This window comes from Giraffa tippelskirchi, chromosome 1 (assembly GCF_054371585.1).
Source record: "Giraffa tippelskirchi isolate mGirTip1 chromosome 1, T2T-mGirTip1v1.2.pri, whole genome shotgun sequence".
Lineage (NCBI taxonomy): Eukaryota > Metazoa > Chordata > Mammalia > Artiodactyla > Giraffidae > Giraffa > Giraffa tippelskirchi.
In genome coordinates this window covers 121948051-121965688 of record NC_137275.1, presented here as the reverse complement: position 1 = coordinate 121965688, position 17638 = coordinate 121948051, and the positions used below count along the sequence as shown (strand labels likewise).

The 17638-nt window shown below is 46.8% G+C and overlaps 1 protein-coding gene across 18 annotated transcripts in view; it reads right to left on the bottom strand.

The window, feature by feature from the left end:
* PALLD (palladin, cytoskeletal associated protein) overlaps positions 1-17638 on the bottom strand; it is a 373633-nt gene that overhangs the window by 183571 nt on the left and 172424 nt on the right. For 11 of the 18 annotated variants that reach the window (XR_014054993.1, XM_081494678.1, XM_081494662.1 and 8 more), the window contains 2 exons: positions 13839-13980; positions 12790-12813 (listed from right to left, as the gene is read on the bottom strand). Coding sequence is in view for 10 of the 18 variants with exons in the window: in XM_081494678.1 (XP_081350804.1) it covers positions 12790-12813; positions 13839-13980 (166 nt within the window). In the remaining 8 variants the exon portion in view is untranslated. The remainder of the gene's footprint in view (positions 1-12789; positions 12814-13838; positions 13981-17638) is intronic. The other 7 variants (XM_081494834.1, XM_081494915.1, XM_081494787.1 and 4 more) reach the window with 1 other exon arrangement.

Sequence of the window (17638 nt, the reverse complement as noted above, 5' to 3'; positions counted from 1 at the left end):
ATGGAGCTTCTGGAGACAGAAATGCTTGAGAAGCTTTCCTTGCAAGCATGGTGTTTACAGTTCATACAGTGCTGTGCTGTAAACGTACCTTTTAAATCAGGATAAAATCTTATCTAGCAGGGATAAGAGAAATCAGTCTGGGAGCAATGACCTCGTCAACTCAGAGTGCCTTCTTATGTTATCTACAATTTTGTGATTTTTTTTTTTTAAAAGTCGTGCCATTTAAAGAAAATCCCAGGTTGCTTATACAGCTGCCCCTTCTCACCCAGAGGACCCTTCAGAGAATGAAAAGGCTTCGTGTTTCAAATCTGACTCAACAAACTTCATTTTCTAGAAATTCTCAGGAACACTTCTACTGCATAAATTGAGGTATGTTCATGAATAGAGCTGATGACTGACTGGACAGTTTACATACAGAACAAAAAAATCAGAATAAAAGAGCACAAGCAAGTTCTTTGGGTCATCTTCAGACATTGCCACGTCTTAGGGACTTTTACAAGATAAAGCTTTAGTCCAACGCTCTAAAAGTTGTATAGCTTTGCTTCTCTTGGAAAACTGCATCCAAAAGTGACAACAGGCTCATGTTTTGCTGAGAAAGCAGCATCTTGGCTCGTATGCTTCTGACATTCCAGGGAAGATGAAAGCCAGGAAGACATGGCACGAGCCCGGCTCCAGCACTCAGTTCTCATCCGGTAGCATCTCCTTTGAACAAAGACCTTAAGACATCTGTGAAGTACATTTCGGTGAGGGACGGGAATCAGGAAATGACTGCTTGTCTCAAAGGCAGACGCTCACTTGCTTGTATTAAAAAACCATCCTTTTTAAAAATGGAAAAATTTAAACTTACTAATCACTCTAATTATGATCTATTTGAATCCAATTTTCCTAACTGGAAAGCTTTGATTTGAAGACATATAACAACTTACTAAATCAGAAATCTTTTTGTTGGTGGTAAATTCTGTTTTTTTGCCATTACTTAAAAGTTACTTAATCACATAACTACCTCTCAGAGGTTAATCCCAAATTTCATTCAACTTCTTGGTCATGCTTAACTCTTAGTTAAATACAAATAAAACCATTTGGTTTGCAGAAACATAAAATGAGGAAGCAGCATGGATTATATTACTGGATCCTCTGGGTAACTGGGGGATATTTTCATAAATGCCTTCCTTCATGGGCCTTTTTTTTCCCCTTTGGGGTCCAGCCTAACTAAAAATAAAATGCAGCTTTTACCTTCCAAACCACAAAATTTGGCTAACGCAACTATTAATAATAATAATAAAAAAGGACTCTGGACTAAAGTTAGCAAGATGTGATTCAGTGTGGGTAACTGTAAGACATATACAGTTTTTAAAGGACTTTTAAAAATTACCAACCGTATCATATATAAAGAAAGATATTTAAAATGCACAGTTTAAGACTCACTGATACAGAGAACAGACTTGTGGTTGCCAAGAAAGGGTGGGGGAAGAAGGGACAAACTGGGAGGCTGGGTTCAGCAGATATAATAAGCTTTTATATATAGGATGGATAAACAACAAGGATCTACTGTACAGAACAGGCAACTACATTCAGTATCCTGTGATAAATCATAATGGGAAAAGAATATGAAAAGAATGCATATATATATATGTATATATAGAGAGAGATATAACTGAATCACTTTAACATACAGCAAAAACTAACATTATAAACCAACCACACTTCAATAAAAAAACTAAAAAAATAAAAATGCACAGATTAGGGAGTAACAATGAAACGAACCCCAGCAGACTCATCAAAAAATCTAAGAAAAGAAATATGACCAGTTCTTTAGAAATGCCCCCCAATGCCCACCATAGCTGAATCTTCCTTTCTGTTTGATTTCCCTGTATGTTTACCATATAGCTACAGTTACTTCAAAAGTGTGCCCTTTAGTTTTACTTTGTTTTTAATTTATTTTTATCGGCGTATAGTTGGTTTACATGTTGTGTTGGTTTCAGGTGTAGAGCAGAGGGAATCAGTTATACATGTACATATATCCACTCTCCTTTAGATCATTTTCCCACACAAGTTGTAGCAGAACACTGAGCAGAGCTCCCCGTGCTACCCAGTAGGTCCTTGATGGTTATCTATCTTACACATAGTGGTGTGTACATGTCAGTCCCAATCTCCCAACTTATCCCTTTCCAGCCTCCTTCCCCTTTGGTAACCATAAGCTTGTTTTCTGCATCTGTGACTATTTCTGTTATGCAAATAAGTTCATTTGTATCATTATTTTAGATTTCACATGAGTAATGTCATATGATACTTATTTTTCTCTGACTTCACTTAGTTTTTAAATGTTGACTAACAAGCATTTTGGAGAAGAAAATGGCAACCCACTCCAGTATTCTTGCTGAGAAAATCCTATGGACAGAGGAGTCTGGGGGGGGCCCAGTCCATGGCACCTGAAAAAGTTGGACACGGCTGAGCACAACCAGCATTTATCTCATTGTGTAAAGAAAAGGCCAACTTGCCACTGTCAGGAAAAACTTGAGCTTGTCCAGGTGTTTACCAAAGCACATAGGGGTCCTGAGTGGTCAAGGCCGCGGGGCCTCCTAGGAAATCTGGTGCTCCTGGTTGGGTGGGGCTGTATGGAGGGGCTGAGCATGGGCAGGAGCGGGACAGCTGGCCGGAAGACCTGGCGGTGTGTGTGTCTGTCACATTACTGCTTTGAAGTTTAACCCTGCCGACTTTCTGATCTCAGCTCTGGGTCAGATCAGAGCACATCCATAAGCAGGTACACGTGTGCTCCCAGCTGATCCCGCAGGCAGGGATGGGGGTCAGGCCAAGCAGAGACGTGACCTGTGGTCAGTTCACCCGCTTCGCCCCATCATCTGTCATCAGGGCAGGAGACGGGCGCTGGCCCTGAGCTCTGAGTGGTGAACGCCTCACTGTGTCTATCCTCATCACATCCCAATGCAGCCGTGCCCCTCGGGTGCCCCCACCTCTGCCCGCGTTTGCGGTCACACTTCTTCCTGCCCTGCGTCTCATTCTGGCCAGTGAATTCTCTCACTGCCAGGTGCACACCCTGCAGACAGGTGGTGCGGGGCAATCCCTGAGCCATGCAAGTCTGACAGATCCTGAGTGCATCTCTGTGTGGAGCCAGAGGCTTGCTTGGCTGGGGTCAGGCTCTGAGCTGGAGGTCACATCACAGCAGCACGTGGAAGGCCTGCCTCACCTCTGTGTGCCGTGAGCCTGCTTGGAGGCTCACTCACTCTGATCCACATAGTCTGTTGTGTGCTGAGGCTTCCCCCTCAGATGTGGGGCGACCGTGGCCTCGCCCCAGGCGCTGTGACTTCACCCTGACGCGTGGCCCTCAGTGTGTCTCCACACACTGTGCGTGCAGGGTCCCTTCAGTCTGCACACTGACTGCCTCCAGTTTGGGGAATAAACACAGCATTTCACTGATAATCCCTCCCCTTCATCCTTGCCTCCTGGAATCCTCGCTGTGAGTGTGTGGTCCACCTGGGTGGGTCTCTACCGTCTGATTTTCATTCCTTTTCTCTCTTACATCCCTCCTCTGTCTTTTCCTCCTCCTCTGTCAGACATTCTCCCAGCTTTTGTTTCTGCTCCCAGTCTTTTCATTCCACGAGCTCATTTTCTGAACACCCTCCTCTCCTCCCAGGTCTTGTATTTTTATTTTTGCTTCCTGGATGTGCCGATTCTCTTGTCTCTCTGACGATAGCGTTGCTGTGTTTCACGATTTCTCTTAGTGGGTCTGCTTCCTCCACGCTGCATTCTGGGGAGTTGATCCTGCTTTTCTGTACCACCCCAGAGGGCAGTTTCTCCATCCAGTTTTGATCTCTTCCCATCCTCATGGTTCTGAGCCATGTGGCAGCTCGGAGCAGCAGAGAGCACTGGGCACCCTGGCCTTCCCATAGCTGCCTCTGTATTGGAGAAACTCCTGGATTGTCATGGGTGGGTTTTTTTGTTTCGGGTGTTCCAATTGCCCAGAAAGGAGCCCCAGCATCTTGGCCCAGCTGGCCTTCCCAGGGCCAGGGCAGCGGGTGGGGGTGGGGGAGGCAGGCAAGTCTCAGGTCCTCAGAGTCACACAGTCCTTTTGTCTCCTCCTTCAAGTCTTTCCCTCACTCCCCAGAGACTGAACCAGACTTTCCTGGTTCACAAGACCCTAAGTGTCTCAGCTAGTTTTCATGGTGTTCCAAATGAAAAGATGCAGTGAACAGTCTTGTTTGCTAAGTAGTTCTTACCAAGAATGTAATAATACCTAGGTCTTAAGAAGTTACTGTTTTTACATATGAAAAGACGCTCAACATCACTCATCATCAGAGAAAGGCAAATCAAAACCACAATGAGGTACCATTTCACGCCAGTAAGAATGGCTGCTATCCAAAGTCTACAAGCAATTTAAATGCTGGAGAAGGTGTGGAGAAAAGGGAATCCTCTTACACTGTTGGTGGAAATGCAACCTAGTACAGCCACTATGTAGAAGAGTGTGGATATTCCTTAAAAAACTGGAAATAGAACTGCCATATGACCCAGCAATCCCACTGTTGGGCACACACACCAAAGAAACCAGAATTGAAAAAGACACATGTACCCCAATATTCATTGCAGCACTGTTTATAATAGCCAGGACATGGAAGCAACCTAGATGTCCATCAGAAAATGAATGGATAAGAAAGCTGTGGTACATATACACAATGGAATATTACTCAGCCATTAAAAAGAATACATTTGAATCAGTTCTAATGAGGTGGATGAAACTGGAGCCTATTATACAGAGTGAAGTAAGCCAGAAAGAAAAACACCAATACAGTATACTAACACATGTATATGGAATTTAGAAAGATGGTAACGATAACCCTATATGCGAGACAGCAAAAGAGACACAGATGTATAGAACAGTCTTTCGGACTCTGTGGGAGAGGGCGAGGGTGGGATGATTTGGGAGAATGGCATTGAAACATGTATATTATCATGTGTGAAACAGATTGCCAGTCTAGGTTTGATGCATGAGACAGGGTGCTTGGGGCTGGTGCACTGGGATGACCCAGAGAGATGGGATGGGGAGGGAGGTGGGAGGGGGGTTCAGGATGGGGAACACATATACACTCATGGTGGATTCATGTCAATGTATGGCAAAAACCACTACAATACTGGAAAGTAATTAGCCTCCAATTAAAATGAATAAATTTACATTAAAAAAAAGAAGCTACTGTTTTTAAAAATACACATAAATTGAAGGAAAATATCAATATTTCACTCTTAAATCACCATGATCACTCATGTGTATATGAGTGTTCAGCCCTGGACCATGACACAACTCCTCCTGGAGTCACACTGGACAGGCCACTACCCTCTCACGGTCCATGCCAGACCTGCCACCCTCCTCTCATGGTCCACGCGGGACCCGCCACCCTCCTCTCATGGTCCACACTGGACCGGCCACCCTCATCTCAAGATCCACACTGGACCCGCCACCCTCCTCTCACGGTCCATGCCAGACCCGCCACCCTCCTCTCATGGTCCACGCTGGACTGGCCACCCTTCTCTCATGGTCCACACTGGTTTGCATGCAGGACTTGCTCTTCATCACACACACACCAAAAACTCAGTTTCACAGTGTTCAAAGGACTGATGCTGAGGCTGAAGCTCTGGTACCTTGGCCACTTGATGTGAAGAGTCGACTCATTAAAAAAGACTTGATGCTGGAAAAGACTGAAGGCAGGAGGAGAAGGGGGCGACAGAGGATGAGATGGTTGCATGGCACCATCGACTCAATGGACATGAGTTTGAGCAAACTCCAGAAGATGGTGAAGGACAGGGAAGCCTGGCGTGCTGTAGTTCATGGGGTCGCAAAGAACTGGACACAACTGAGCAACTGAACAACAACAACCATATTACCGAAGAGAACATAGAATGATGTAACATTGTGACGCGGAGCTGTTTCAAGCCAGCAGTCCTTATCTATATGTCAAGTCTCACTGTGTTTCTTGAAAATCTCCACCATCTCCAGCACCTCTGTTGGCAGGTGTGGGGCATGGGGTGTTTGGCCACACAGTTTGGGAACCACAGGCTTTATCCAACCCACTTTTGTTTAATCCACCGTCTTAACCTGGAACTGCATTCAAACATCCTCACAGTCGCCCTCCGACCACTCAGCACCTCACTTCATGTAACAAAATATAATTCATTCACATCTTGACTCAGGATTCCACTCTCGGGAGCTACGAGGGTGGGTGCCCTGGTGAGCAGAAAGCCACACTTTCTCAGGCACCATCCCCCGACCAGTAAGACACATTTTTGGAGTTTTGATTTTGCACGCCATGAGACAGTGCTGTAGGAGTAACTCAATACAGTCTGCGGCCATTTCCAGACAGCTGAGCCAGGGCCTGGGTGCTGACAGCTGTCACATGGGTCTTCTGTGTCCCGCTCCCCTCCCTTCCCCCTCCCCCGATACACAGGTCTCTGAAGGACTCAATCAGGATAAGGTCAGAATGTCAAGGAGGCTAGGGCAGGCTCCCTGAAAGACATGTGGGTCCTGAGGCCACTGGCTGCTGTGGACTGAGCCGCTGAGGAGATGGGTTATGCAGGCAGACCTCTGTCCAGATGAGAAGGCAGTGGAGACACATCAGACAGATGCAGCACAGGAGTAACGTGAAAAATCTGTTTCCGTTGTATAACCCAACTGGAGGGAACTGGCTATTCCCTTCTTTATCTAAACATCTAATCCCTTGGGGGCTGTTTCCGGGCACCAGTGAATTTTAGTTTCATTTCCTGGTCTTTATCTTACCCACGAATAAGAGAAAGGAAGGAGAATGAAGAGAAGCGAAAAATAGACATATAAATAAAGGAGGGGGCAAATGAGGAAAGAAAGGAAGGGAAGAGGCCAGCCAGGGAGGAGAGCACAAGAGTGCGCGGGTCAGGAAGTGGGGGAAGGCTGGATGCATTCTGATTCTCAAGCCATCTTACGTCTTAGCATTTGGAGACCATCCTCAACCTAGTCCTTTAACAAAATTTATCTCCTCTCCATTGAACAGTGGCTAAAAAATAGCCAGGGGGAAGCCAGTTCCTACATACATTCCAAAAGGTTGAAGAGCTCACAGGTCTGTCTGTGGGATGGAGCTATCCATCCAGTCATTTAAGGAAAGTAGAAGGTTCAGTACAAGTTGAGTTTTCTACCCTGGAAGCATCAGTCAACTTCAAGGTCAACGTTAGAAGACCTCCACCTCCCAGTAAAGGAATTATAATCATATGTGGTTTTGTCAGGCAAGCCAGGACACTGTTCAGCTGCAAATATGTGTTAATATTTGCTTGTTCTGAAGTTCTAACTCAACAGCTCATGTAAGCGGTCACTTGGATAGTTGTTCATGTTTATGGATTTTATGTAATTCTCCATGCCAAGGGCAGACTCCCAAAGCCAGATATTGTAATAGTCCTCCATGAAAGAAAGGAGCAATCCAGCTGTGTTGTGAGGAACACAACTGTGGAAGAATTACCAGAGGTCAGAGAAGACTAGTTGTGTTTTTTTCCATAACTGATGACGACATATGTGGTTTGCCTTGCATTGACAGATTTGCTTGAAATACTGTTTGACCAAAAAAATACTGATACTTGTCTTCAGCAAATGCTATTATTGTGGTTGGAATGTAGGAATCGGTTTTCTTAAATGCTTCCAGATCGAATCGAAGGGAAAAGAAAAATAGGAAACTTGAGCGAGCACAGAAAGGGCAGACTTTTCCATACGTCTCGAGGATGTGCTGATTATAAGGAAGGCCTTCCGTATCCTGCTCTTCCTGGCATGATTTGTCACTAAACCCAAAGGCATTCAAGGACATTCTAGAGGTCAGACTACCCCATGAAGCTGCTCAGCACTAGTTTTACTAAATAGTTCCACCAGATTCTAGAAGCAAAACAGCAAATCATACCTGAGACAGGTGTGTACATGTTCTGTGAGGGTGGGAGTGTGTGGAGTTTCTCTCCCTCCTCACCAAATCCTTCTTAGTTGGCATACTGAGTGTTTTCAATTTTCAAACACATACATACTCGGAAACTGAATTACGCAATTTCTAACCAGTGTTTTGAATTTTCAAATAATGCTTAGTTTATGATTTTCCAACACAGATCACGAGAGACATTTAATAAATCACATCACCTGTGTAGGTGACGACAATGGATAAAACACGATGAAAGGAGAGTTGCATGAATTCAAACAGAAGCCAAAATGCAACCTCAAAAGCACTCTTTTTTTTTTTTTTTTTTTTTTCTCTCTCAATATATTTTTATTTCAAAGCTAGACTTTTAGAACTAGAGTTTAGCCTTTAAAATTTAAATGAAGGATTCTTTTTTTTTTTTTTTTTTTTTTTTTTTTTTACAAATGAGAGCTTTTAATATATGTACAAGATTACTAAATCATCACCACTAATTCCAGAACATTTCATCACCCCAAATGGTAGTCTCCTTCTCCCCATCCTCTGCCAAGAATGAATCAATTATTTTTGTTGTTGTTGTTGTTTTTAACAGATTTGCCTATTCTGGCTATTTCATATAAATGGAAATATACCGTGTGTTTCCCAGGTGGTGCTAGTGGTAAAGACTTGTGAGCCAATGCAAGAGATATAAGAGATGCGGGTTCAATCCGTGGGTTGGAAAGATCCCCTGGAGGAGGGCATGACAACCCTCTCCAGTATTCTTGCTTAGAGAATCCCATGGACAGAGAAGCCTGGCAGGCTATAGTCCATATTGCCACAAAGATTGGATACAACTGAAGCAACTTAGCATACACGCATACAGTGTGTGACTTTTGTGTTTGGCTTCTTTCACTTGGCCTTTACTTTCAAGATTCACTCATTTTGTAGCACAATTAATACTTACTTCCTTTTTATGACTGTATGCTATTGTTTAGATATATTACTTTCATTCATTTGTTCATCAGTTGATGAATATTTGGGGTTTCCTTTTTGACTATCACTCATAATTCTGCCACAAATATAGATGTACATTCAAGTTTTATGTGAATATTTTCATTTCCCTTGGGTACACATCTAGGAGTGTACTTGCTGGGCCATTAGAGCAACCAAGTCTTCGAGGAATTGTCAAAGCAGTCTTCAAAGTGGCTGCACCATTTTACATCCTATCAGCAGTGTATGAGGTTTTCAACTTCCCCACATCCTCACCAACTTATTTCAAAAGCACTCTTAATCCATTCCACCAGAAAAGGTTTCAGAATGTTTGGCCCAAGACTTATAGTTTTATTTGTAAATAAATAAAGTATCAAGAGATAACTTTCTCCATAGATTTGTTCATACAAACTTTCTTTTGGGTAAAGGAGAAATTTGATTCCTGTTTTTATATCCACTCATCTGTCTATCTAGTCTATTTAAAATAGCAGTGTAAGAGATGTGCCGTAACTTCCATAGGATTTCCATACCAGTTCACACAGGAGACTGAGCCTTAGAAGTTCCCTCTATCAGGGACCAGCATCATCATTAAACAGCATCAATTTTATATGAAACCATGTCACAGACAAAATATGCAGTTGGGTTTCCATAATTTGGAAAGTGACCACAGCACCTGCCGTGGGGACTATACATGTGGGTGCTGGATGTGGGTGTAACGCACAACAAGAAGGCATCAGATCTGCATTTGCATAGCAGAGGAAACCATATACAAAATGAAAAGACAACCCACAGAACTGGAGGAAATATTTGCAAACAAAGCAACTGATAAGGGATTAATCTCAAAGATATACAAACAGCTTATACAGCACAATGCCAGAAGAACAAACAACCCAATCAAAAATGGAAGACCTAAATAGACATTTCTCCAAAAAAGACACAGAGATGGCCATAAAACACAGGAAAAGATGTTCAACATTGCTAATTATTAAAGAAATGCAAATAAAAACTACAATGAGGTATCACCTCACACTGGTCAGAATGGCCATCATCAAAAAGTCTACAAACAATAAATGGTGGAGAGGATGTGGAGAAAAGGGAAGCCTCCTATACTGCTGGTTGGAATGCAAATTGGTGCAGCCACCATGGAGAACAGTTTGGAGGTTCCTTAAAACACTAAAAAGAGAACTACCAAATGACCCAGCAATCCCACTCTTGGACATCTATCCGGAGAAAACCATAATTCAAAAAGATACTTGCACCCCAATGTTCACGGCAGGACTGTTCACAATAGCCAAGACACGGTAGTAGTTAGTAGTCTAGTAGCTCAGTCATATCCAACTCTGGCAACCTCACGGGACTATAGTCTGCCAGGCTCCTCTGTCCATGGGATTCTCCAGGCAAGAATACTGGAGTAGGTTGGCATTTCCTTCCCCAAGGATCTTCCTGACCCAGGAATCAAACATTGCATTGCAGGCAGATTCTTTACTGACTGAGCTACAATGGAAGCCCAAGACATGGTAACAACCTGAATGTCCACTGACAGAGGAATGAATAAAAAAAGATGTGGCACATATATTCAATGGAATGTTACTTAGCCATAAAAAGAATGAAACAATGCCATTTGCAGCAACAAGGATGGACCTAGAGATTGTCATACTGAGCGTAGTAAGGCAGACAGAGAAAGACATCATATGATACTGCTTATATGTGGAATCTAAAAAATTGGTACAAATGAACTAATTTACAAAATAGAAGTAGAGTTACAGGTGTAGAAAATAATCTTATGGTTACAAAGGGGAAAAGGGGGAAAGGGATAAACTGGGAGATTGAGACTGACATGTGCACACTAGTACACATAAAACAGTACACATAAAGACCTGCTGGATAGCACAGGGAACTCTGCTCAGTACTCTATAATGACCTATATGGGAAAAGAATCTAAAAAAGAGTGGATATATGCGCGTGCTGTATTTAGTTGCTCAGTCGTATCTGAATCTTTGAGACCCCATGGATGGTAGTCTGTATACATATAGCTGATTCACTTTGCTGTACAGCAGAAACTAACAATATTGTAAATCACCTATTGTCCAGTAAAGATTTAAAAGAAAGGAGAAGGCATCAGATCCACTCCAGTCTCCCTTCAGGGTGCACTGAGCATCCCTCACGTTTGGATCCTAACTGGCTTACTTTCTGCCTCTCAGGCCCTGTGCTGGGGTATGAGAGCTTTGTGACCAACCACAGCCTTTCTGACCAGGAGCCTCCAAGCTCTCCAAGAAGGGCCAGAGCCAAGCCTGGCCCCTGAGAGATGCGACCACGGTGTGTGCGATGCTGAGGCAGAGACACATCATTCCCAACCTTCAGCAAGAAGACTGAAGCTGGTGATGTCACTGCTGGGAAAAATACTGAGAAAGTGTCTTCCAGGAGGACCTGCTAGGAAACACTTGGACAGAAATGTCTGCTTCTCTTTAGACACCAGTTTTGTCTGTGAGAAGCCATGCAAGAATGAGAAGAGTGAGGCGGAGAGCAGGAGACCCGGGCTTCTGGAGCACATGGCTCTGATGAGGCCCAGGGATGTGTGAGTGAGACACTGCAGGGTGAGACACATTTATTCCTGCTGTAGCACAGGAAGTGTTCATGGCTCAGGGAGCACACACAGAGACCCTGGGGTCACTCTGCTAACACCTCAGGACACACACACAGAGACCCTGGGGTCACTCTGCTAACACCTCAGGACATACACAGAGACCCTGGGATCACTCTGCTGACACTCGGGACACACACAGAGACCCTGGGGTCACTCTGCTGACACTCAGGACACACACAGAGACCCTGGGGTTACTCTGCTGACACTCAGGACACACACAGAGACTCTGGGGTCACTCTGCTGACCCCTCAGGACACACACACAGACCCTGGAATCACTCTGCTGACACCTCAGGACACACACACACACAGACCCTGGGGTCACTCTGCTGACACCTCAGGACACACACACACAGACCCTGGGGTCACTCTGCTGACACCTCAGGACACACACAGAGACCCTGGGGTTACTCTGCTGACACCTCAGGACACACACAGAGACCCTGGGGTCACTCTGCTGACACCTCAGGACACACACACACAGACCCTGGAATCACTCTGCTGACACCTCAGGACACACACACAGACCCTGGGGTCACTCTGCTGACACCTCAGGACACACACACACACAGACCCTGGGGTCACTCTGCTGACACCTCAGGACACACACACACAGACCCTGGGGTCACTCTGCTGACACCTCAGGACACACACAGAGACCCTGGGGTCACTCTGCTGACACCTCAGGACACACACAGAGACCCTGGGGTCACTCTGCTGACCCTCAGGACACACACAGAGACCCTGGGGTCACTCTGCTGACCCTCAGGACACACACAGAGACCCTGGGGTCACTCTGCTGACACCTCAGGACACACACATACAGACCCTGGGGTCACTCTGCTGACCCCCAGCCTGCTCTCCCAGGAGATGCATCTCCAGGCTGTAGTCTAGCTGGTGGCGTCTTCTGTTCAGCAGAAATGTGCCACAGACCACTCTTCCACTGAAATCTTAGCAGGATGCTTTTGCATCTCTAGCTTAGTTTGCTTTCTGAGTATAAAAGACCATGGTTTTAAAAGCCTCAAGTCATTGAGCCCGATCTCCTTGTCTGAATGAAACTTAATGTTTCACTAATAAAATAACTGGATGGAAAATGCAGTGTGCAGACCCCACAATAAAGAAGATATTGTCTGTAAGGGGGTTTCATATTTCCAGGGAACTGCAAAAACATTGTTCTGCATGTGGTTTAAAACGGAAACAAAGAACTATTGAAACTGAAGAGATACATTAGCAGAGAGAAAAAAAAGAAAAAGCTTCTTACCAGGTTCAGCTGTGGATCGAGGTTCTGTTCCCCACATGAGAAAAAAAGAAATCAAAACAGAGCATTAGAGTCAGTTTCCGTTCATACGAAACCTGCCCATCCTTGCCTGTGACCTTGTCTAGGACATGTCTGCAGAAACACTGAAGACAAGCCCCATCGCACAAGAGAGAGGGACAGTAGATCAATTTAGATTCCCATAAATAAACTAGGATTCCCTTAACAGCTCACACTAGCAAGGTTTTCAGCTGCAGTTCATAGAAGGCTCAGAGCCTCCTAAGATGACTGGCCCAACTTTGAATTCAAATGTGGATGTGTGATTTTGTGGAAGAAGAAAACAAAACTTCAGTCAGGGCACGTGTGGGCCCACTGCCAGCAGGATGGCTTTAATGTGCTGGAGCCCATGTCCCCTCACTCTGAGACCACAAATCTACGCACCTCACACCACTGTCCATAAACAGATAAACAACCAGGTTTCCTGTACAGCACAGGGTCCTCTACTCCATACTCTGTAGTGACCTGTATGGAGCAAGACTCCAAAAAAGGATGGATGCATGTATGCTGTGCTTAGTCACTCAGTCGTGTCCGACTCTTTGCGACCCCATGGACTGTAGCCTGCCAGGCTCCTCTGTCCTTGGGATTCTCCAGGAAAGAGTACTGGAGTGGGTAGCCTACCCCTTCTCCAGGGGATCTTCCCAACCCAGGAATCAAACTGGGGTCTGCTGCATGGCAGGCAGATTCTTTGCCATCTGAGCCACCAGGGAAGCTCGGATGTATGTGTATGTATAGCTAGATCACTTCGCTGTACACTTGAAACTAATTCAGTATTGTTAATAAAAATCAAAATCAAAAAATATCTAGAAGGGTGGGATGGGGTGGGAAGTTCAAGAGGGAGGAATAAAAAAATAATAAAATGCCAAAAAAAAAGTAAACAAAGAAATCCATGCATCTTAGTGACTAAACCCTTCCTGGTTCTCCTGGACTGGAGACAGGGCCTGGTAAGCCCCGGGGTGGTGCTATGGGCAGTATTGTGAGGGGGGCCCTCTCCTTACTTTTCTGCAAGATCCGGAAGTCCGGTGAGTCCTGGATCTCACTGCCTTGCCGGAACCAGCAGACCTGCAGCGGGGGCGTGCCGCGCACACGGCACTCCAGCACGACCACCTGGCCCTCGGACGCACGGATGTTCTGCAGCTCCTGAAACACCGGGACACACTCGTCAGGTCTGGGCTCACACAGCCACACGACACGGTCTCATGACAGAGAAGAACACTTCCTAAGCTCAGAGGAGCAAGCATGGGGTGGGCACCATGCACACGAACCCCTCCTCAGGTCAGGAGAGCACTGGACCCCAGGTGATGAACTGAGGGAGGTCCCGGGGCCCGCCCTGCAGTACACGGGCTCCGTTACCCATGGAACTCCTCAGTGTCGGCATGACCTGTCTTTATCTACACCAGGATGCGCTGGTGCAATCCACCCGTGTTCCATCTGGAGGTACAGTCCTGGGGGACCAGACAGGAGGGGAAGGAGATGCCACTTGTCCACCAGAGGAGCCTGCCAGCCTCCTCTGTCCATGGGATTTTCCAGACAAGAATACTGGAGTGGGTCACCATGCTCTTCTCCAGGGGATCTCCCCGACTCCCATCTGTGCCCCCACCTCCGACCTTCCCCCAGGACCCTCATCTGTCCACCAGCATCCTGGGGCAGCTGCACCAGAAGGAGGGCTGGCATTTCCTCATCTGCAGGTTCTTTTGTTTTTTTAATAATTAAATTTATTTTGAATTGAAGGATAATTGCTTTACAATATTGTGTTGGTTTCTGTCAAATATCAACAAGAGTCAGCCACAAGTATAGATATGCCCCCTCTCTCTTAAACCTCCCTCCCACCCTGCTAGGTTGTCACAGAGCACTGGTTTGAGTTCCCTGAGTCACACAGCAAATCTCCAACTGGCCATCTCTTTTACCTATGGTCGTGTGTATGTTTCTACACTACTCTCTCCATTCATCTGACCCTGTCCTCTCTCCCAGCCCCCCGCCCCGGGTCCACAAGTCTGTGCTCTATGTCCGTGTCTCCACTGCTGCCCCACAGATAGGTGCACCAGTACCTCTTTCCAGATCCCATTCACCTGCAGGGTCTGAGCGAAATAAAATGGGAGCACTTCCCCCACCTGACCTTCCTCGCCTCCTCCCCCTGACCAGCACTGTCACCCTGGTGCTCCAGCCACTCTAGCTCCAGACCAATCAACTCTGACAGCGCAACAGACCAGAAATGAGTGTGGCTTCATAGATGCAAAGAGCTGAAACTTGTAAAGCGGCTACTGAAAACCAAAGGAATGACTGACCCTTCCAGGTGCCTCCCTTGCCTTCTTCCCCTGGCGACAGGCCCACTGAAACTTTCTACTGTCTACGCATGTGCCTACAGGGTATCGCATCCAATAAAGGACATGTACGGCTCTTGAAGTGAGTCAGATACAATAAACGATTATGCATAGAACAAAGCAAACAAATTCACGTTAGGAAGTATGCTTTTTTTCCCCTGTTTCCATTTTTGCTGTTTATTTTATGTTTTTCTCAAGAGACGGCCAAAGGTGTGCTGGGGAAAAACAGATCCTGTAGCAACTGGTCTGCAGTGCATGTGCTCTGGCCCTGCGAAACCCTGGAAGTCCACAGTGTGGGCAGAAGCAGGAAAGTCTAATGTACCTGCTGAGAATTTTGGTGCCAAAGGCCTTTTTTGATAAATGAAAAGGTGAATATTATTACCTACTTCTGAGTCCATTCTCTGTTCATTCTTACTTGTAAATGTAGAAAAGTCTGGTTTTAAATTGACTTCCACTTTCTGATTAGTCCAGAGGGCAGTATTTCACAGACCAGCAGGGAAGATGTTGCCCTCGGGGTCCAGCTAGTGAGGATGGAGTCATCGATGTCCCTGGTGTGTTCAGGGAGCATTCATAGCGCGTTACAGACGCTGTACTGATACTCTCCACGTGTGAGCTTCCAGACACCCAGGGGCCTCTCGTTTGCTCCTAGGACTGCGCATACTGTTCACACTGGAGAGTCACAAAGGTAGGATCTGGGTAGAAACCAAGCACGTCACACACACAGGTCTCCGTAGTTTTCCAAGGTCTGCCACATGGCTCCTCCTGAGTGAGCTTCTCCTGAGCAAAGCCACATTCGCACGGCTGACCTTGGGAGGCTAGTCTGCGGCCCCGGGTGTTTGAGGTCCACAGGAGGGCATCTCCTGCTCTCAGGTCCACCTGGTACCAAGACTCCCTGCAAGGTCCACGGTTCCAGGGAGAAATGCCACACGGGGCGGCCGCTCTCCGGGCCCCGAGTGTGTCCCTGGGACCCATGAGCTGCTGTCCCTACCAGGTTGGTGGCCCCGGCTTCAGCCCCAGGGAACCCCACCAGGGGCGTGGGGGGACACGGATGGAAGTGCCCAAGGACTGGCAGAGCCCAGGCCCTGAAGGACGGGGCAGGGCAGGGAGGGGCAGCGCCCCCAGGGGAAGGGTGCTGCAGGCACCAGCGAGGAGGAAGAGGCCCGCACAGCAGGCGGGGACAGTCACTCTACTGTTAGCGACTTACAAACTCAAGCTTTAGAAAAATGTGGAATCCTGGTTTCCTTTTCTATTAGGCTCAGAGCATGCCTCCTGGCTCCCTTTGGGTTGAAAGGGACAGTGTGCTGGGGTCTCTGCCCCAGGAGCTGGACTGCACTGTGGGGACACGGATGGGCTGCGGCTGGCCCGGAGGAGTTCCGCAGCCCTGAGGGAGACAAGGAGAGCCTCAGGTCTCTCTCCTCTGGGTACCCCAGGACGGTGTGACACCTCAGCCCGGAGGTGCGTGGGGCCCTGGCTCCAAAACCAACAGCGTTCCGACAACAACTCAGCAGCTCCCACAGACTTCACGGACGGGGCTGCTTGTGAACAGCTCCTGCACTCCATGCAATATTCACGCCGGCCACTCTGTGAACGACTCCTGCTCTGAGCACGGATGGATGCCCCGTGGGCTGTTATCCCGACATTGCTGTTCATAGGCAGGACGTGACTTCTTCCTTCTTTGGGTATTTTATCCTGGGTAGGGGGAGGTGGACCCTCACTGTTGTTGTCAACAGCCCTCATTCATTGACTGTGTCCTCTGTAAACACTCTGTAGGAAGAGGTCTTTAACCAAGCTGGCTGCAGGCTGGCTTAGGAGGAAGCATCACTCCCTGGATGAAGACACACAGAGGCTCTTCTCGGCTGCCTTGTGGAAGATTCACAGATTTCAGACAATGGACTACAGAAGCCACTGTCACATTCGTCTTCTGTTACTTGGGGTTGATCCTGTGAGATGGGTGAGGCCGGGGCCCACCTCTGAAGAACCCACCCTGCCCAGGGACCCTCGGGTTGCTGGGGCATCTTGTGGGCGCTCTCGGGGCCTCGTCTGTCTGTTTGTCCAGACTTGAGCCAGCCCTGCCCTCCTGGCGCTCTGGTCTAGGGAGTCCTGACATCTCACATCCTAACACCATCTCAGCCTGCCCCTGCAGGAGGACCCCAGCTGCTCTCAGCCACTTTCGAAACCACAAAAGGTTTAGAATCAGCCTGCCAAGCTCAACAACAGACATACATAAAAACGAGGATCTGTTGGAATTTGAGCTATATTACACTCAACTTAGCTGGGCTGGGGGCATGACTTCCGACAGTATGCTGGTACACAGGCATGGGGCACCTCTTCAACTGTGCCTTTTAAGTATCTTTCAATCAAAAAATGATACACGTGAACTTATGTTCAAAACAGAAATAGACCCACACACTCAGAAAACAAACTTTACTATTAGCAAAGGGGAAAGGGGGGGGATAAATTAGGAGACTGGGACTGAC